This window comes from Podarcis melisellensis (genome assembly GCF_964234715.1).
Source record: "Podarcis melisellensis genome assembly, chromosome: 18".
Lineage (NCBI taxonomy): Eukaryota > Metazoa > Chordata > Lepidosauria > Squamata > Lacertidae > Podarcis > Podarcis melisellensis.
The window spans coordinates 11809739-11832046 of record NC_138536.1 but is presented as its reverse complement, the minus strand read 5'-3'; the positions used below and the strand labels follow the sequence as shown (position 1 = coordinate 11832046).

Genomic DNA, 22308 nt, shown 5'->3' with positions numbered 1-22308 from the left:
TTTGACAAAGTCCCCCATGATATTCTCACAAGGAAGCTGCTAATATGTGGGTTGAACGAGGTAACTGTTATGTGGATTTGTAGCTGGTTGACTGATCAAACCCAAAGAGGACTCATTAATGGTTCCTCGTCATCTTGGGGAAAAGTGACAAGTGAGTTCTGTCTTGGGCCCGCTGTTGTTCAATAGTCTTGGATGAAGGAATTGAGGAGATGCTCATCTAATATGCAGATAATACCAAACTGGGATGGTGAGCTAGTGGCACAGAAGACAGAATCAGGATTCAAAATGACCTTAACATGTTGAAGAACTGGGTCCAGGCTAGCAAAATGAATTTCAATAGGGACCAATGTTCTTAGGCAAGAAGAACCAGATGCACAAATATAGGGTGGGGGACACCTGGCTTATTAGAAGTCCATGTGAAAAGGATCTCGGGGTCTAGGTGGACCCCAAGCTGAACATGAGTCCACAGGGTGATGCAGCAGCAACAAAGGTGAATGCTACTCTAGGCTGCATCAACAGAGCAAGGGAAGTAATGGTCCTACTCTATTCTGCCTTGGTCACACCACACTGGAAAACTGTGGGCACCACAATTTAAGAAGGATATTGATGGGCTGGAAGGTGTGCAGAGGAGGGTGACCAAGATGATCAAGGATGTGGAAACCAAGCCTTATGAGGAACGGTTGAAGCAGCTGGATATGTTTAGCCTGGAAAAGAGGAGACTGAGAGGAGATAGGAGAGCCATCTTCCAGTAAAAGTAAAAAAAAAAGATAGTCATCTTCCAGTATCTCAAGGACTGTCACATAGAAGAGGGAACAAGCTTGTTTTTTCTTGCTCTGGAAGGTAGGACTCGAACCCATGGCTTCAAGTTACAAGAAATGAGATTCCAACTAAATATCAGGAAAAACTGTCCAACAGTAAGAGCCATGTGACAGTGGAATGGTCAACCTTGGGAGGTTGTAGACTCTCCTTCCTGGGAGGTTTTTAAGCAGAGGTTGGGTGGGATGCTTGAGCTGAGATTCCTGCATTGCAGGGGGTTGGACTTGATGACCCCCAGGGTCCTTACAGCTCTACAATTGATTTTATGATTCTACTAATCTTTCTCCAAACTAAAACGTCCCAAACGCTGCAACCTGGCTTCATAGGACACCCCCATGATCATTTGGGTGGTTCTTTTCTAACTCCATAGTATCCTTTGAGGTGAGGCAACCTAGAAGTCCTAACTTAGAGAGCCAGCTGGAAAAACAACAACCCACGCTATGATCTAAAACTTAAAAGTTTGCGTGTTCAGTTCAGTCTTGAGGTGGGAAGGCCAACTGAGCACAGCAGGGCTTCTTTCTGTATAAACGTGGGCAGGATCCTGCTGGGTATTGGGACCCAAATGAGACTGGGAAACAAAGAAAGCAAATGGGATCCCCAAGAGATAGAGATGGAGGTGGAAGAAGAGCCTTGTCCGTGGTGCTGAAATATCCCTCCCTACTTTCTGCCAAAATCTTTTTGTTACTTCTAAATTTCAAAAGTTTACAAAATGATATTGCTGCCAAATACATATCCGTTTCACGTTCAACTTCCCCTCCATGGTTTCCCCTGTAGTTTCTAAAGTTGTTGCATATTATAAATATTCTATACATTATCTTTTCCACACTGCACTCCAACAACTATTCAGCTGCTGTTCTTCATTCTTCATTCAAATCCTGTGTTTACGATGATTCTTTAAATATTCAACAAAAGGTTTCCACTCCTCCTTAAAGTCTACCTCTACCCAGCACCACGGTCTAACCAATGGCGCTATCCAGGCTGACAGTAGATCCACTGAAAAAGAATGGGCTCAAGAAACTTAAGCCTGTAAATTTCAGCAGGTCCACTCAGAGTATTACGAAATTGGAAACAAACCTAAGTTCTGTGCATATTATACCCTTTTGAAGGGTCTTCAAAAACCCTTTGCGGTCTTCCCAGCCATATAGATTTTTTTAAAAATTTAAACCACACCCTATAATAAGGGGCTGTATCTACAACTCAACTGTTATTTAATTTTGCTCCACACATCCCTGCATGAGGAAAGCTAGCCTGGAACAGGGAGACTGTCATAGCAAGTGATTGGTGCCCAACAAAGTCATAGTCTGAGCAGACTGGCTGAAATTCACTGAGATGACTAGTGGATTCCTCTTTAATTTCAAATAGATAACGATTTACCTCTGAGTGCCTTTATGAGCTTTTCCAGAGTTACCTGCTTTGAGGGCTCCCTGATAGTTTGTGCCCTGCAGCAGTGAGTCCCTGCAGTGATCAAAGTGTGCACCCTGGAAATTTTATTTTTATTTGCTTTCTTTAACATCTATAGCACACCTTCCTTCTGTCACAGAAATCCAAGTAGGCAGGCATGTGGTTTTCAAGCTCTGTGTGTCTCCCATGCAGAACCTGACCAAGGCACCCTGAGACGTGCAGGTTAGGGTGATATACACATTTTATAAATCATAATCATAATATGAACCAACCTTCCAATCTGGGAGAAAGGGATCAAGCACAGGGCAGTGGGAAGTGGGCCCTCCACCATCTTTCTACTCTAACTACAAAACCAGGACTCAGACATGCCCCGTGGCTGGCAGCAGAAAGACCCCTGTGCCAAGCTACTATAATAAAGCAATTCATCGTCCATCAGTTAACAGTACAGCAGTGTGGCCCAGTGGTGGCTACAACCATCAGTTAAGAATCCTCATCATAGCTCAGTCCTGTATAGAAGAAGAAACATATACGACAGCAGCCTTTAGAAATATACTCCACAACACACAGAGAGAGAGAGAGCTTTGAGAAGCACAGGTGAATTTTGCAAAAAATACCAGCTTCTGAGAGACAGCGGTCAAAGACCGTGATGCAATCTCCCAACATCTGTCCATTAACAGGTGCAAACATTTGTGGGCTACATCCAACGACGTCCCACTCAGAGTAGACTCTGAAGACCCCCCTCCCAAGTTAGCCATGCCCATTCACTGCAATGGGACTGTTTTGTTTTCATTTCATTAAATTTATACACCAAAACCCCTGAAAACACCCTCAAAGCAGTTTGCAAAAAGATAACACAATAAAATCCAGGAAAATCTGCAACAGTACTGTAAAACATGCAGAAGGTTAAAATGCTAAAACAGATACTAAAACAAAAAAGGACAAGGATGGCATCTGCTTGATCTCAATAGGCAGGGAGTTCCAAAGTGTAGGCGCTGCCACACAAAAGAACCAAGTTCTTGCAAACGTGGAATGTTTGTGACCTACGTTCAGGTCAAGCATTTCTGAAATACTCACGGAGGTGTAATTATACAGGCTGGACTCTCCACACAGAATTAAGCCAACTCACAATTTAATCTCATCTACACATGCCTGTCTACACATGGGAACAAGGGACAGGGCCTTCTTGGTGGTGGCTCCTCCCAGGTTTGGGGACTCCCTCCCTAGAAAGGCCAGCCTGGCTCCCTCTTTCCTGTCCTTCCGCCAACAGACCTTTTGGAACTGACCCTTTTTAAAGGAAAGGGTTCTGTGCTGCTTTGATTATCTGCCTTTTAATAGCTCTGTTTCTTTAGGATTGTTTTTCATTCCATTAGAGCTTAATTGCTTTTTTAACTATTTCCCTTTATATGTTTTTAGCTTTTCGTATTGTATCTGTGGTGGTTTTAATTTCAGCAGGTCGCCATAAGTTCCAGTTTTGGGAAAATAATAACAATATTCAGAAGGAGTTCTCATGGGGTCTCAAAATAGGTAGGCGACAGGATTGTTCCGGGAGACACTGAGCTCACTTCTGAGTAGACATGTTGAAGTGGCTGCTTTTAAGTGCTCCTGTGCACGTTTACTCAGAAGAAAGCCCCATCATGTTCAATCTAACAGCGTTGCAGTTTTTGCACACATATAAAATGGTTCATGTATCTGTCACACAGATATAGATGCATGTGTTTCACATACAATGTAGAATTCATGTTTTTAGCTGATTATTTTACTTGGAATATTTTATTTCATGACATTCCCAGGGTATTTTATTGGCTATGTTTTGCAATTTCAAACTCTCTCGTATATCTGCAGCAGATTTAAATGTTTGTTTTGATGTTTTTCATTGTTTCTTATAGAACGTGGAAATTTTCTGGTTTGTTTGTTTAAATTTAAATATGTTCCAACCTATGCTGCATATCCTCCAACATTTCTCTGATGAAAATAGGGATGTCCTAAATAATAATAATAATTAATAAATAAAAATAATAAATATTATTATTAATATACCCATCTGACTGGGTTGCCCCAGTCACTCTAGGCAGCCTCCAACATACGTATATAAACATAATAAAACATTTAAAAACTTCCCTATGCAGGGCTGCCTTCAGACGTCTTCTACTTATTTATCTCCTTGACTTGGGGATCATATACGTAACTCCATACCCTCCAATGAAAACAGGGATTGTCCTCTCATACTCTTCAACTGTTCTCCGATGGAAATGTCCTAAGGAAAAGCGGGACATTCCAGGATCAAGTCAGAAACTGGGATGGCTTCTGTAAATCCGGGACTGTCCCTGGGAAATAAGAGGTTTTAGGCTGTAAGCCACTTAGAAGAACCAGCCTGTGAAAAATCTAGACCAGAAGGCAGAGGAAGTTGAGACTGAGGTGGTGAACAGTTCTGGGCTGAAGACCGTCATGCCCATAATTGTCAGTAGGTCTCCTCTAAGTAGAAGTAACGCTGGCTGGTTACAACTTAGTATATTTGTTTTAAATAGATAGCAAAGTACTAAGACTGTAGTCATATCAGAATGTATTGTAAGAATATTGCAATATTGCCTTCCTTTCATTTTGGCTCTTCAGCAAGCCGTTTACTGATGATATGGCATTACTTTGTGATATGCGGTTAAGAATAAAAACACAATGGCTAGGAATAAAAACAGATTGCTATTAGAGGGATGTCTGCTCAATACATATGACCGCGTGATATATATGTAGATAGATATCATTTTTGTTATTAATTATTACTATTAATGATGCTTATTGTTATACCGTAATTATTATTACAGTTTATTTATTACCCATCCTTCACCAGGGCAGGTTACAAGAATTAAAACACACTATTATAAACACTTCAAAACAAAAAAATCCATATTTGAAGAAGTGTACATGCACACGAAAGCTTATACTGTACCAGAACAAACTTAGTTGGTTTATAAGGTGCTACTGGACAATTTTTTACTTATTTTATTTTTATTTCTACTTCAAAACAAAGTCTCTGTAGTTCTGCCTATCTATATATCTATATATCCAGTGCTTTTCTTCTAAAAAAATGTTTAGGGGTACTCTCACTTTGACTAAAGAAAATCGCCATTTTATAGTTCAAATTGGGGAAAATAAATACAGTAAATGGACAAAAGTACAAAGATTCACAAAATGTTTAGGGGAATGCATACCCCTGCGTCCTCCCCCCAAATAAAGCACTGTATTTATCCATATATCTATCTGTATGTGTGTGTTAATATTTCTGTATCTCTATACTGTACATCTATCTGACATATGGACACATGCACAGATTAAAAAAACAAGGTTTGTAGGAATCCCTATGGAACATTTACAGTGCAAATATCTCCAGATCTATTCAGAAACAGCACACACCCCCCAAAAAAAGTTCAGTGGGACTTACTCCTAGGTAAGTGAGCTTGGGGCTGCCCCCTCCCATTGCCCCGGGGTAGGAAAGGGAGTTTTCAGATTCCAGAGACAGAAAGGAGTGGGGAGAGTCAAAATGATTTAGCTTGTTTTTATAAATATCATCCCTACCACCAACAGAATATCTAGTCAAATGATGGAGATTAACACGTTTCCCTGAAATGAATGATATGAAGTCAGCCTAGAAAGTTTCATGAAATGCAGAGAGAGAGAGAGAGAGAGAGAGAGAGAGAGAGAGAGAGAGAGAGAGAGAGAGCTGTAAATCTAAAAAAAGAAAATTATTCAGTGTCAATGTATTATTATGTTGAAATTTATTCTTCTTTTCTCTCATTCCTGGTGTCTTCAAAAAGGGCAGCACTGATTTTTTTTTTTAATATTTGAGTTTATTTTAGAAAGTAATGATGGTTGATTAAGACTCAAATTTAAGTTTTTGCGGGGGGGGGGCAGAGATCCTGATCCAAGATAGCTTAAAAAAAATAAAATAAATCAGTTCAAATCCACAGTCAGAGAATTTGCCTATCCAGGTCATTTTAGAGAATTTCAGACATACAAAAGATGTTCAAAAAGGCGATTGATTGATTGATTGATTGATTGATTGATTGATTGACTCACTGGCACATAGATAGGATACTCTCAACAGATGCTTATGGATTCACCACATAGTCAGAAGTCCCATAGAGTCCAATGACTGACAGAGAGATAGGACTCTCCTCCTTTTTAAAATATCCTTATCAATAAAATAAAGTATATATTAATAGATGCCTAGAGATTCAAGAAATGTGAACACCTCAGAAGTCAAGACCCATTGAATTCAATGGCTGATGGAGAGATAGATACTGTCTGTCTTAGATGAGACTTATAAATAAAAATGAATAAAATGTGCGTTAACAGGTGTCTGCCTAAAGGTTAGCCACACAGTCCAGTCTTATTCATGCTTACTTAGAAGTAAGACCCACTGAATTCAGTAAGACTTGATTCCCAAGAAACTTAACGATGCAGTTTGTTAATTTCTGGAGATCCTGAAAACTAACTCTCTCTCTCTCAGTGTATATATGCCGCTATCCATTCATCAGTACCACTGAATGGGACTTACTCTTCAGTAAATGCTTTCTAGGATCGCAGCCTTAGCAGCAACAAGGTTTTGCAGACCTAAAACATTAAAATCAAAGGCAAATAAACCCCAAACCAGTTTTTAATTCGCATCTGCTTCCCTCCCCTGCTGATCCTGAACGGGTCACAGCGCGACCCTAACCATGGTCTACTCAGAAGCAAATCCTGAGAAATTCAGTGGGCTTACTCCCAGGTAAAACGGGTCAGGGTTGCATCCTGTATCCGAAGTATGTGTGCTAGGAGGCGGGGGAGTTGGTTTTTCTTTAATGGCTGGAACCTGGTAAAATGAGTCACTGATAGATAGATAGATATGGGGGTGCCAACTTGAATAAAATATTGGGGGGCCCACCTCGCATAATCTATCACAAGATGTGGCAAAGCCCATCAACTGGGGAGGGGGAAGCCCTCTCCAAAGGGACCTCCACCCCATGGAGTTTGATCCTATGGATGAAGAGATAGATGGGTATGCAAAACTTCGAGGAATAATTCTGCCTCCCCCCCCAGCCCCCTCCCTAATAATAATACAAAATCAATGTGATGGACTAGATTGTCGTCTGGAGATGGGTTGGGTGGGTTTGTCATTCGCCCCCAAATAAAAAATAAAATAAAATAGCAAGATATGAACATATTATGCTCCATAATTTCTCTGTAGGATTATTCTCTTTAAATCAAGATATTGCTTGCCAAGGACAAAACACACACCCCCAGGACAATTTAACCTAAACAGGGAAACTGGATAAAATGCCTAAGATATTCACGTTCGTAACAGGGATTCGTCTCCGAAACGGGTTGCAACCCCACTCTGCGCATCTTGGCTAGCAGGCGAAGCCCCATAGGGCTTACTCCTGTGTAAGAGGCTCAGGATGGCCGCCCTGGCGAAAGAGAGGAGACGGGGTGGGGGAGGGGGGACCCCAGCCAGGGAAACACAGGAACCCCCTTGGGCACTCCCCCCTGAGATGGGATCAAGCATTTGGAAGAAAAAGGAATTATATGCAACCCCCCACCCCCCAAAAAAACAACTACAGTTTCCTGCAGAGTTGTTCGTAATTTCCATCTCTGGTTTGGCCACAATTATGCAACGCATTTTAGTGCTTTAAGAAAAATGGTTAGTTTTTCTTAATGAGTTTATGGCTGTGGTTTTCTTTGAGAGCGGTTTTTTTAACCCTTAGAAACGGGGCTATTCGAAGCTCTTCCTACAGTACTACTACTAGTAGTAGTAGTAATGATGATGATGATGATGATGATGATGGTGGTGGTGGTGATATTATTTGTACCCCGCCCATCTGACTGGGTTGCCACTCTGAGCACTACAAGTTTGCAAACTGTGACTTAATTATTATTGGCTGTGTTTTTTGTTCATACATACGTATACATTTAAGCCATAGATGGTACTATTCTGATATTATTACATGTAGGCATCCATTAAACACTTATTGCATCTCTGTTGGGTTGTGGTCAACGTTAGAGTAGACCTATTGCAATTAAAGGGCATCACTTGCTGAGATCCATTCATTCCGATGAGTCTACTCTGAGTAGGACTTAGTAGGAGACAAGGCATAGCAGTCCTGAATACAAAGCAATTTATTTAATAAAAGTTAAACGTTGTACACCTAACCGCATCTACTCAGAAGTAAGGCCTATGGAAGTACTTGGGGGCTTATTCCCAAATAAGTAGAGCAAGAATTCCAGCCTTAATAATAAGAATAATTGTATTATTTATACCGCATCCATCTGGCTGGGTTTGTAAAAGAGGTTTAAAGATGCTCTCAAGGCAATTTTTTAAAAAAATGTAGTATAAACACTGACAACTGGGAAACACTGGTCTGCGAGCGCTGTAATTGGAGAACAGCCTTTCCCAAAGGTGTCCTGGGCTTTGGAGACACTCGAACTCAGGACGCGAGGGAGAAACGTGCTCAGAGGAAGGCACGCTTGGCAAATCCACACCAGGATCAACACTTGCACGGAAACCCTACTGTGGAAGGACGTATGGATCCAGAATTGGCCTCCACAGTCACTTACGGACCCACTGTTAAAACCGTGTTTATGGAAGACAATCTTACTCGGCTACGAGGGATCGCGGAGTAGTAATAAAATAGATGTCAAAGACAAAGAAGCTAGCAGCCTTGAGTGATTTGCAAAGTGTGTATGTAGTTTTATTTCTGACTTTTCAAGATGAATCAGGGGTTGCGGAAATATTTCTAAATGGGCGGGAACCCCTTTGAGAGAAGAAAATGACTATAATATTTAATCACAATTTATTGTTATTATTGTTGTCGCTTTAGTCCCACGAGTTATTCAATTTATTTGTTAGTATTATTAATAAAAAATAAACATCAGGAAAGGAGGGGTGGGATGTCAAGAAGTTTTGTATGCATATAAAAAACCTACATATGATGTCAAGTGGTTTGAAATATCTTTAGAGACTTAATACTATATCTATCTATCTATCTATCTATCTATCTATCTATCTATCTATCTATCTCTATCTCTATCTATCATCTATCTATCTATCTATCATCTATCTATCTATCTATCTATCTTTGCCACCACCGATGGTTGAAAACAAATAAGGAGAAATCTAAAATCTGAAGTATTTCTGAGTAGCGCAACCCTGAACCCGTCTACTCTGAAGGAAGCCCCGTTGGATCCAATAGGGCTTGCTCCCAGGGAAGGGTGCCTATAGGATCGCTGCTTCTCAGGCGGAGGAGATCCCTCCCTATCCCAGTGGCTGGGAGGAGGGGGAGGAAAAAGATATAAAATCGATATCAAGGGAGTAAACAGACTTTTTTTTTTGCTTAATATATTTTTACATTTCCTTTTTCTTTTTAGCGGAAGGAACGTTCAACATCAAAGGTATGTGGACGGGGAGCGGAAAGGAGGGGAAGAAGGGGAAAAAATAGAAATGAAACAAAATAGAAATAAATAAAATAATAAATAAATAAATAAATAAACACAAAATGAAAAATAAGATCATAAAAATAATAAAAATTAAATTAAATTAAATTAACCCCCTTTACTAGGATTTCCTCCAACGGTGGTGGATTTCGTAAGTTGGCCTTTCCTCCCTCCCTCCCCCCTTCCACCTCCATCTCACCTTTTGTAGGCCTAGCAACTTGGCCGCCGTTTTAAAATTATTTTCTCACGCACAAACAGACCGAGCGCCCCCCCCCCGCCCGCCCAGTCCCCGAAAGGCGAAGAGAGAGAGCGCATTAATAACCAGCACAGACGACGTCAAGTTCAACAGCATGGGGCTCTTTCTGAATTTCCATAAGAATTGAAGCAGCATTTCTATGCTCAAACAAGAGAGTGAGATGGGGGGGCGGGGGGGGCGGCGAGTTTCATGAAAGCTTCCAGGAATGATCCAATCTATTCTCTCACACACCCCACTCCAGTGCTTTAAATCATCAGCCAACTAGTTTGGAAAAGCTGGGAGAAGCTTTTAAAAACATTTTTTTAAAAAATTAATAATTTTGCCATTCATCAGAAATAATGTTTTTTTTAACTTTGATTATTTGCAGTCAGGTCCTCTGCGACCACCATCAAAAGAAGCGGAGTGGGGTGGGGAGATAGAATGATTTTTTGTGTGTAAGGAGAGTGCTTACAATGCAGGATTCGAAAACCAAACGTTGGCTAAAGTTTCCGCAGATTTCATAATAAATACAGTTGTTATGGTTTTGCATTTTGACACATTGCATCTGAAAAATCGGAATTGTTTTTGAAAATAAATTTACAAAGAAGAGGAAGGAATTTTTTTGGGGTCTGTTTATGTTTTTGTGAAAATTAATTTTAAAAAAATCGAAAAAATAAAAAGAAGAGGAAGGAAATTGATGCCTGTTGATGCATCAGCGCCAGAGTTTGACTTGCGGGCATCCTCAGACTTTAACCCCTTTAATTATGGGATATATACACTTTGTGGAGTAGAAAGTGAGTCCACTTCCTCAGATGCGCATGGTGTGTTTTCTGAGCTGGAGGTGCGCGCGCGTGTGCACACACAAACACGTGTTTTTTCTGTGGGAGGGGGCTTGGAAACAGCGGGAATTCAAATGCACGGGACGCTTAGGGGTTTTAATAGTAACTGGCTGCCCAGCTGCAAAACCAATCCATAGAAACCTGGGCTGCAGAAAACAAACTCTGAGTGGATCAAGGTCTCTGCCAGAGATGCTTCCAAAGCGAAACTTGATGCCACAATGCATATTTTTAATTTTAAAAATTAATTTAAAATGGTATATTGTCTCCTCTGGCTTCCCCTAACACAGAGGGAGAAGCTGTGTGTCGCTGCGGGTGGGTCGATCTAGCTCACTCGAACCTTTTCTGCGGGTCTACTCAGAAGAAAGACCCGAGGGGGAAAGCGACGGGGGTCTTTTAACAGCCACACCTGACACGTGTCTCCTTCTCCTTAGGTCAGTGAGGAAATACTGTTCAGGTTTTACGTCTTCTGGCTAGGCTTGTTTCAAGAAAAAGCCGGCCCATCTGAGCGCAGCAGGATTTACTCCCGGGTAAAGTGTGCATAGGACCGAAACCTCACGCTTTTTTCTCTCCTAGAGCAATAATTTAATTTGGTTTTTTGGCGCGGTCTCCAAAGAGCTTGAACTTGAGCTGGATCGAGACCCTCAGCACTTCCCATTACACGCCCCATTGTTTTCCTTGCTCCCCTCCACCCCAGGTTATCTCCCCTCGCTCCCCCGCCCCTCCCCAAAAAAATCCAGAGTAAAAAGTAAATAAATTCCAGCACTTACTTGGTCGCTTTCTCGGGCGCGCCTCTTCCTTCGGTCTGCTTGCAAAGCCAAGCATATATTTGGGGGGGGGGGAGGGGTAGGAAGAGAAGTGCAAATATTCCAACCTCCTTGAGGATGGGAATGGTGAGGAGGGGGATTGCGAAGGAGCTAAGAAATTCCAGCCTCTTTTGCAATGCGGGGGGGGGGGAGAGGCTCCCTCCCCCTGCCAAAAAAACCCCCACCAAAACTTCATCAGAGCGCCTCATGCTTTGCAAAGTTTTCTTTCCCCCCAAAATTATATATATCGGTGGTTGCTTTTGCTTGGCTGGGCTGCAAAAGGAGGAGAGGGGGTGGTGGGTGTGAGAGACGGGTCACCCCCCCTTTTCTCCCCTTTCCAAATCCAGACAAATTTTCTCACAGATCCAAGGCGTGAGGAAATGGGGAGGGGGGGAGTTGAGGCTGGACTGGGCGGGGGGCTTTTCTGCCCCCCTTTCCCAAACCACCTTCCAACGTGTCTTGCAAACCAAACAGAGAACTCTTCCCCCCCCCAAATAAAGACCCTCCCCAAGAGGGCATTGTCTGCAGTTTGAAAAGAACCCAATTGTACTCCTGGACGCTGCATGGACTGAAAAGAGGCGGGGGGTTAGGAATATATATATTTTTCCATCCGGGAGCTCCCTCCCACGCTCCCGAAAATAGAGGGGTGGGGGCGCGCACCTCACCAATCAGGACTCCTTAAAACCTTCCCCGCCCTGCAAGAGAGAAGGCTGGGGGGGGGGAGGGAAGGGAAAATAAAGCAACAACTCAGGAAAAATATACGAGGCGCTCAGCGCTACGGATTCATTCCGAAGAGGAGCACAGAAGGAGACGAGGCGTGGACTGGGGGGGTGGGGGCGTCAGAGGGTCCTGGAGAAGTTTCAAGTTCAAAAACTTCCAGGGAGGGGGAAGCATTGAAGGGTTAAAAGAAGCGAGGGAGGCAGCGCCACTCATTTTTTTTTTTTTTAAATTGAAATGGGGGTGCGCGCGCACACATCTTTTCTTGAGGTGGTCGCTGGAAAGAAAAGATAATAATAATAATAATAATAATAATAATAATAATAATAATAATAATAAATAATAATAATAATAATAATAATAATAATAATAATGGCCAGATATCCTAGAGTCCAGCTCTCCAGCCATCAAACGCTCAAAGGAGCGCGCGTGTTGTGTAATAATTCCGGGTATCCCTCCCAGAGCCATCCGATTCAGCCGCATCCTTTCAACTTGGGTACCACTTTTGAGCCCAGAGAAAAATCATGCTAAGATGCTTTCTGGAGAAAGATACTGCTTCTCTGCCAATCTCCCCCCGCTTAGCAAGGATGCTTCACCGCAAAGAGGCGCAGGGTTTAGATCCGGGAAAGCCTCTGAAATGAGAGAGGGAGCAATTCTGGGAGATGTGATGGAGGGAGGAGGAGTTACGTGGGGTTAGCGACGTCTGAGCCGGGTGTTGTTGCTACATAAAAAAGAGGAATATATATTTATATATGGCTGTAGTCCCTGCGAAATTGAGAAGAGGGGTACTTGGTGCTGCCTCCCCAACTCCTCAATAAATCTATATTACAATTGCAGAAATCTCCCCCGCCTTTTCTTTTAAGGAGAAGAGAGGGGTTTTCTTCATATTTTACCACGCAAAGGCATGACGTCCTCACGCCCTCATCGTTGGATAGGCTGCTCAATTTTATTTTATTTTTAAAGATTTATTTCACGCACACACAAACACATCACTGCAGGCATGTGTATTCACGGAGGGGAAAGCCCTGGGTAAGGGAAATACGAGCTTTATTTTTTAAAAAAAAAATAAAATCAAATCAAAATCTTTATTCTGGCCATAGACCAGCATATAGGGAAAGCACCTACAGACTGAATAGGTAGAGCATGCTAAACAAGCGATAGGGCAACTATAGAAGTTGGGGTACATATACTCATTCTCTCAGTTACGATAGTCCAGGATAAGTATTTTTATTTACTTTAAAAAGTTAAAATATGCCAAAATCGGCAGCGGTGAGAAACCCACAGGACTATCTCCTTGCCTCTATTAATTAAAGTTAATTTATCCTTCCCCCTTCCTTGCCCAGGCTTCTGAGGCCTTGAGATCTACGGATGGATTTATACAAATAAATGACAATAAAAATAATAAGAATGATAAGAAAATAAAAAGACATGGAGTGTAATCCTATGCATGGCTGCTTTTTGAAGACACCCCCCCCCCGAATTTGCCAACGTCGGTCCTACTCAAGAGTCGACTCGCTGGAAATCTATTAAGGAACGTTGGTTTCAGTGGGCAGACTTTGGGGCTGCAAATCCTAACTCAACTTACTGGAGAGTAAGTGCCATTGGAGTCCACAAGTCTTACTTCCTAGTAGCATTAGCTGGTTATCAGCAACTGAGATCAATTGCTTAGTCCCAAGTAAGAGAGTTTAGCATAACAGAATCATAGAATTGTAGAGTCGAAAGGGACCCCCAGGGGTCATCTAGACCCAAACCCTGCACCAGGGGTTAGGACTAGGTTTTAACCTCTGCTTAAAAATCTCCAAGGAGGGAGACCATTCTACTAACACCACTTGCTTCAGAAAGTTTTTCCTGATGTTTAGTCAGTTCTTGTGACTTGAAGCCATGGGTTCGAGTCCTACCCTCCAGAGCAGGAGAAAACAAGCATGCTCCCTCCTCCATGTGACAGCCCTTCATATATTTTGGTCCTCCAAATCCTATCTCCTCTCAGTCTCTTTCCCAGGCTAAACATCCCCAGCTCCTTCAACCACTCCTCATCAGGCTTGGTCTCCAGACCCTTGATCATCTTGGTCTCCCTCCTCTGCACACCTTCCAGCTTGTCAACATCCTCCTTAAATTGTGGTGCCCAGAATTGGTCACAGAATTCCAACTGTTAATGGAAAAACCCGAGGGCTCCCTTGGACAAAACAAAGACACCAACCAGGATAACTTGGAGCAAAACAGCAGCCTGTAGACTTGACCTTTATTGAACTGTTGCAACAGGGTATTCCCCTCACTTGCAGGAGAGAGGAAGGCCCAGAAAAATAGTTTATAAAAAGTTATAAAAGTTTGAAATTGCCACCCTGTAGATCAAGCCCACTCCCAGAAACATCATACATACATCACAGAAAGGAGGGGTTGAGGGGGGAGTTGTGGAGGTAACCTGAGTGTCCTGTCACCTGGCTGGTTCCCCCTTTCCCCCTCCCCATGAGCACTTTCCAGGTGACAGAGGGGAGTTTGCAGTTTCCTGTCCCCAGAGGGAACAGCTGATTATTGTCCTTTGTTCTAGTCCATGCTGAATCCACTCCCATATGCAAGTTCTTTGTGATCTTGATGGTCTTCTGTCTAGGACCATCAGGGTTGGCATAGCAACTGGGCAGGGCTCCTGTGTATGTGCTGAGACGGTGAAGGGATTATGGGTGCCCTGTATCAAACTGTCCCCATTTTGTAGTCCTTCCTTCATGGAGTAAAATAAAAGTGGAACAGTGCAAATCCGATGTATGGTTGATTTTCTATGAATTTATAACAGAAGCGTAGCGTATGTAGTGTGTGAGTGTGAGTGTGTGTGAAGTTTGTACAAACTGGATGATTGGGGGGGGGGGGTTTCCTGCTACAGTTTTAACCTCTGCTTAAAAATCTCCAAGGAGGGAGACCATTCTACTGTCTAACAACATTTGCTTCAGAAAGTTTTTTCCTGATGTTTAGTCAGTTCTTGTGACTTGAAGCCATGGGTTCGAGTCCTACCCTCCAGAGCAGGAGAAAACAAGCATGCTCCCTCCTCCATGTGACAGCCCTTCATATATTTGGATCTCCAAATCCTATCTCCTCTCAGTCTCAGTCTCTTTCCCAGGCTAAACATCCCCAGCTCCTTCAACTGCTCCTCATCAGGCTTGGTCTCCCTCCTCTGCACACCTTCCAGCTTGTCAACATCCTTCTTAAATTGCAGTGCCCAGAATTGGTCACAGTATTCCAGCTGTGGTCTGACCAAGGCAGAATAGAGTGGGACTATTATTTCCCTTGATCTGGACGCTAGACTTCTCTGGATGCAGCCTAGAATAGCGTTAGCCTTTGTTGCCGCTGCATCACCCTGTGGACTCATGTTCAGCTTGTGGTCCACCAAGACCCCTCGGTCCTTTTCACAGGCGCTGCTAGCAAACCAGGTGTCCCTCATCCCATATTTGTGCATCTGGTTCTTCCTGCCTAAGTGCAGAACCTGACATTTGCTCCTACTAAAATTCATTTTGCTAGCTTGGGCCCAGTTCGCCAATCTTCTGAGGTCATCTTGAATCCCGATTCTGTCTCCCCCTCCCAATTTGGTGTGAGATGCAAACTGGAGTCTTCATCTGCAGCCCCCACAGAGAGGGAGTTGACTTGCTTGCCCCCGGAGGAGCTTGCTGGTTGCACCCCTGTTTGAGTCTCTGCTCCGTCAATTCCCACTAACAGGCAGCTTCATTACAGGGATTAAATGTCTCTGCTGAGCTAAACTGGGACAGTCAAGTTACTCCAGGTGCAGAGGTGATGCTGTCGCATCGCTGCATGGCTCTGTTCGCCTCCTTCTTGTCATATCCTTTTCACATGTCCTGCTAGTAAGCCAGGTGTCCCCCATCCTTTATGAATCATAAAATCATAGAACCACAGACTTGGAAGGGGCCCCCAAGGGTCATCTAGTCCAACACCCTGCAGCCTTCCTCGGTAGTAAGACCCCAAGTAAACCTGCATTATCTTCTCCTGTGTTCTAATGGGTTATTGTTACATTGCAAAGCCGCCCCAAGTCACAACAACAAGAAGAAACTTGATTCCTAGGAAAATGTGATCCCACAGTTGTTATTTGCTTCAATGATCTATAGAGCACTGAACAGCAGAATAACTGAATCCCAGAGTTGGAAGGGAGCATGAATCTTTTTGCCCAACGTGGGGCTCAAAGCTACAGGACCGCCTCTCCTGGTATGCCCCACGGAGGACCTTAAGGTCTACAAATAACACTTTGGAGGTCTCGAGCCTCAAGGAGGTTAGATTGGTCTCAATTAGGGCCAGGACCTTTTCAGTACTGGCCCCGACTTGGTGGAACGCTCTGTCATAAGAGACTAGGGCCCTGAGGGACTTGACATCTTTCCGCAGGGCCTGCAAGGCGGAGCTGTTCCACCTGGCCTTTGGTTTGGACTCAGTCTGACCCTTATGATTCCCTCCCCTTATGGTTTTGATCTATGGGCTTCTTTTAAAATGAGGCTGCATTTTAAATTGCATTTTAACCTGTATTTTAAATTGGGGTTTTTTCCTATTATTTTTCTACTGTAATTTTTCTGGTGTTAGCCGTCCTGAGCCCGGCTCTGGCCGGGGAGGGCGGGTATAGATAAAATTTATTATTATTATTATTAATTAAACCCATGGCGTTGAGATTAAGGGTCTCATGCTCTGCTGACTGAGCTATTCTATGGTTTCTAAGGTGTGTACAATGAGGTGCCCTGTGAAAAATGCAATAGAGATAAAATCACAGTTAAGGTTTACCATGAAATAAGAGGAAAAAACCAAGAGATTCTGACTCAGCATCTGGAAGAACTTTCAACAATAAGAGCCTTTCGACAGGAGCAGACTTCCTTGGGAGAAGGTGGATTCTACTCTTTTGTAGGTGTTTAAGCAGAGGTTGGGCAGCCGTCTGTCATGGATGCTTCAGCTGAGATTCCTGCATTGCAGGGGGTTGGACTGGATGACCCCAGGGGTCCCTTCCAATTCTACAATTCTATGATTTTATAAGATCGATAATGCGGCCTGTGGCAATAAAATTTACCATCAAATGAAACAAAGCTGCATAAAATAAAAGTAGAAGGCTGAGAAACCAGCAAATTAAAAAGACTTGAAAAGTCTGGTATCTAGAGTCTACTGACTGGGAGAATTTGAGGAGGAGCTAGATCAATATATTCACAGCTGATGGATGAAAAGAGGGGTGTGTGACATTAAAATCTGCATAGAAGCAGCCCACCTGTCCCCAATTGGTGGCTGGAAGACCCCTCACCTCTCAACCTGCCTTAAAATATTCAAATGATTTAGTAATCCAAAGCAAAACTCCCTCATTCACTGGCCAGTTCAGATTGCTGGTTGAAATCAGCGACCTCTAGTGGGATAAAGGGACATTGGTCCAAGCTCATTCTGGCTTAATTCACTCCAAATATTGCACTGAGTTTGGTTAGAAAGTCTCAAAGGGAATTCCTCCTGAAGAAATCATATTTTATTAGAACACTTATTTCCAAACAAGGTGCATGGGGTGTTTAGGGGAACGGTAGTACCCCGGGGGGGGGGAGACACATTGTGCTCCTTCTGGGGTAGTTTGTCCACCTTTGGTCCCCACCTGCACCCAACTCTCACCTGTGGCTCCCAGACGCTGTCAGCAGGCAACAGCGGCCACAATCCTGGGAGCAGCTTTGATTGGCTGGCTAAATCGGGTGAGGTCTCAAACCCTCTGTGAGTCAGGGGCTTCCCCTGCATGCGAAACCAGGCTCCGATGGAGGGAGTGGACGAGACCAAGAGGGGGTCCAGTGGTCAAGAAGGCGCTTTCTGCATGTGCTATGGAGGGGAGTGAGGGGCAGGTGGGGTCGTCCACCTGGGAAGGGAGCCCAGCCAGAAGGAAAACTCTAATACTAAACCTCCACTGCCTTGTGGGATCTCTTCTGGGAAGCAAAGGCCAAGGATTAAATCATGGGTAGGCAAACTAAGGCTTGGGGGCCAGATCCGGCCCAATCACCTTCTAAATCCGGCCCGCGGACAGTCCAGGAATCAGCGTGTTTTTACACGAGTAGAATGTGTCCTTTTATTTAAAATGCATCTCTGGGTTATTTGTGGGGCATGCCTGGTGTTTTTGCATGAGTAGAATGTGTGCTTTTATAATGGTACCTTGGGTTACAGATGCTTCAGGTTACAGACTCCGCTAACCCAGAAATAGTACCTCGGGTTAAGTACTTTACCTCAGGATGAGAACACAAATCACTCGGCAGCAGCGGGAGGCCCCATTAGCTAAAGTGGTACCTCAGATTAAGAACAGTTTCAGGTTAAGAACGGACCTCTGGAACAAATTAAATTCTTAACCCAAGGTACCACTGTATTTAAAATGCATCTCTGTGTTATTTGTGGGGCATAGGAATTTGTTCATTCCCCCCCCAAAAAAAATAGTTTGGCCCCCCACAAGGGGGGATTAAACCCTACACAAATCCAGACTGGGGCCCCTAAGGGGGTTGGAGGGTGTCTTTTCCTTCTGGCAACTCCCAAGCCGGTGCCCAACGTCTTGCTCTGCTTTCCTTCTTGACATCCGGGCAGCCCAGGCCTTCCAGAAACATGGCCCAGGCTTGCGCTCTGGGGAGGCCACTTTGGTCCTGCTAACAGTTGTTTGACTTCACCCCCGGAGGCACACTCCATTGTCTCTCGAGACAGGCAGATGCCAACCACGTTCCCCAGCTTTCTTCCCAAGAGCTCAAGGTGTACAGGATTCTCCCCCTCTCCATTTAACCCTCACAACCCCCCTGCAAGGGAGGCTCAGCTGAGAAGTCACCCACAGAGCTTTATGGCCAATTTATGATTTCCCAGGTCCTAGTCCAAACTCTAACCAGGCTGTTTCTATTTAGACTTGAGCTCTTTTGCTGCTGTGACAACGTCTCATTGTGTTCATTATCTTAAGATGTTGACAATGTGGACTAGCAACATATTCTTTAAAAAACAAAATGTCAATTGTATTCAATGGTCAGGGTACCAGAGGGCTTCCACCCATTTTTATGTTGATGATATAAATTGTTTGATCGTATTTAAAGCCCTCAAATCTGCCAACTTTCCTTTTGCATTCAGTTCAGCCTCAACAAAAACAAAACAAATGATAATTAAAAAAATTCTATCAGGGCTATTTGCCGGTTAAAGACACTCTGGTTGGTTAATTGTAGGTGTTTTAATGGATCAAATTTGGAAATGGAGAAACAAGGTTAGAGGATCCCCAAAGGGTCATCTAGTCCAACCCACAACAGATTCAGGGAATCTTTAGCCTTTGGTTAAAAAATATCCAATAGAGGAGAGTTCCCCACCTTCCATTCTACTGTGGAACAGATTGGACTAGCAGGAAGTCCTTCCTAATCTTTAGGGGGAAATCCACTTTTGAAACTCCAGGCCGGCCTGCGGAAAGAGTCCCTTCCACAGCTCCAAGGAGATGCTGCCAGTCAGTGCAGGCCATACTAAGGTAGCTGGACCAATGGCCTGACTCAGAATGGAAACCAGCTTTTTATGTTCCAGATTTGGTATCATTTAAAATTAAAAACAAAACCACAGATGAAGTACTGATAGCAAGTTTTAGCTTCGATGTACGTAATGCATTTATGCAGAAATTGTTTTTCAAATAGGATTTCAACCTCACAGTTCCTCTTTTACTTACACACACACACACACACACACACACACACTACCCTGACTGTGAACCTCTCTCTTTGGTTCTATTCAAAACCCGCCGGTTGCCATAGCAAACCCAGACTTCACGTAAACAACCCCCAGCCAAGAATTGTGCAGTCTAGGAATGGCCCAATTTGCATATATGCTAATGATAGCATGGCAATCAGCAAACCCTCTCTAGAAAACAGGAGATGCCCTGCTATTATTCCAGGCAATTGGCTGGTCAAATCCCCTCTCCTCTTTGTCATTTTTCCAGGTGTGCACCCAAGGTTTTAGGGGGTGGAATTGATTTCGTAACATTTACACACCTCTTTATTGTTTTAAATAAACCTCAAAGAGGTTTACAACAAGATATTCAATAAATGCATTTTTGGTGTTCATCGCTTCCTTTGAAAGCAGGCTGAGTTTCCAGACCCTGGATCATCTTGGTCTCCTTCTTAAACATCCTTCTTAAACTGTGGTGCCCAGAACTGGACACTGGACTCCAGGTGTGGTCTGACCAAGGCAGAACAGAGTGGGACTATGACTTCCCTTGATCTGAACGCTAGACCTCTATTGATGCAGCCTAGAATGGCGTTAGCTTTTTTTGCTGCTGCATCACACTGTGGACTCAACATTAAGCTGGTGGTCCACCAAGACCCCTCAATCCTTTCCCCTTATGCTACTCGCAAGCCAGGTGTCCCCCACTTTATATTGTGCATTCCAGCCTAAGTGAAGAACCTTACATTTATCCCTGTTGAAACTCATGTTGCTACTTTTTACCCAGGTCTGTGAAGGTAATATTCAATCCTGATTTTGTCTTCTGTGCACAGGAGCCAACTCCTAGGGGCTGAGGTCCCTTCAACGGCCCCCCAATAAAAGATTTGGGGGGTCTGCACACCCCCAAAGTTGACGTGAATTGCCATCCAAATAGTGTGTGCCTGCTGCGTCATGTGATTATGTGGGGTGGGGCTTACCTGTTTTTCTCCCCACAGCACAAGACATTTGTTTATTTGCTACATCCACGGACTCCAATGCAGGACACACCTGCAATGCTCAAGATTTACATGTTCAGTCATTTATTTATTTACTTTTGGGAGGGGTGCAATCTCTTCGCCGTGTTGCAAACTGGCCCTGGTTCGAGGACTCCCCTCCTGGCTCCCTGGTCTTCTCCCTCTTATCTCAAAAACAAGAAAACTTACCAAAGGCATCGTCCATTGTATTCTGAGGTATACTGCCCTTGCACAGTGAGGTTCCATTTAGCTGCCAGTGATAGTCCTTCTCCTTTGTGGATTTCCTCTCAACCATTTTTCTAAGGCAGGGGACCTCGCCAGAGCTTGCTGCCAGTAATTTCGCAAGTGATTTATACACAACGGGGTGAAATAATTTGCTTTTATAAATCCTGGAATCTGCTGTCAATCCCTTTTTATTTTTTTTCGAGGGGGGACTTTCCTCCCAAGTCTCTGGAGATTTAGATGAAACAGGCAGTGGGGAAACAACAATCCCATCTTTTCTTTCAGTTGCTTTCCCAAATTGCCCCACCTATGGGTGCCCACGAGGGGGGGGGGGCAAGGAGGGGAAGTGACATCTCCCCATGAGCTGTAACCTCCAAATCCCCAGCTTTCATTTTAAAATTGGGAGCACATTTCTAACATTTGCCGGAGCTGAGATAAGAGGCAAAATGTCCAGGCTACTCAGAGTAAATCCACTGGGTTTCATCCAACAACTTCCTACTCAGAATCGACCCCTGCAATTAATAGAACAAAGTGAGCCATATCACATGGCTGTCAACTTTTCCCTTTTCTTGCGAGGAATCCTATTCAGAATAAGGGAATTTCCCTTTAAAAAAAGGGAAACGTTAACAGCTATGCATATCGATTCATTTCAAAGGATCTGTTCTGAGGAGGACGAATATTGGCTGAAACCCCTTGCAATTAAATGACATGAATTACTTATTTGTATTAATGCCAATGGGTCTACTCAGTGTAGACTATCATTGGCTAAACAACCCACTGGCACTGTTTTTATTTTGTACGTGTGAGAAACTAGCCTGCTCCCCCAAATCTGGGATAATTTGCTCCCCCAACTCCTTGGAGAAAACTCCCTGTGAACGCTCAAGGCCACAGAAAGTCGGCTCTCGCACATTCACACAACCACATTCAGGCAGATGCTCCCTGGCTCCATCCGTACATGTGAACATGCTGAGAATGCCACTATCTCTGCCACTCATCCATAGCAGGTTGTGGGCGACGTGTGGGAACGCCGGGGTGCCTCTGCTCGTCTGCCAGAGGGCGGGAGAGGAGGAGAGAGTAATGGTAAGCCTTGACGTAGTCGTCTCGGGAGTGTAGGTCCATGGGGACATCAGCGAGCGAAGGGCGGGCGCACC

At 43.8% G+C, this 22308-nt stretch overlaps 1 protein-coding gene and 1 long non-coding RNA gene across 5 annotated transcripts in view; both read right to left on the bottom strand.

The window, feature by feature from the left end:
* The window catches only part of LOC309361013, a 51282-nt gene extending 39141 nt beyond the window's left edge, over positions 1-12141 (bottom strand). The window contains exons 1-2 of one of the 4 annotated variants that reach the window (XR_014164290.1): positions 7542-7665; positions 6767-6822 (exon numbers count right to left, since the gene is read on the bottom strand). This is a non-coding gene — a long non-coding RNA (uncharacterized lncRNA). Of the gene's footprint in view, positions 1-6766; positions 6823-7502; positions 7666-11519 lie in introns of those variants that run through there. The other 3 variants (XR_014164289.1, XR_014164291.1, XR_014164292.1) reach the window with 3 other exon arrangements.
* An 8843-nt stretch (positions 12142-20984) lies between these two features.
* Positions 20985-22308, bottom strand: part of MEF2B (myocyte enhancer factor 2B) — a 38232-nt gene continuing 36908 nt past the window's right edge. The window contains exon 9 of the mRNA XM_081896018.1: positions 20985-22304. Coding sequence (XP_081752144.1) covers positions 22136-22304 — 169 coding nt within the window. The 3' untranslated portion in view covers positions 20985-22135. The remainder of the gene's footprint in view (positions 22305-22308) is intronic.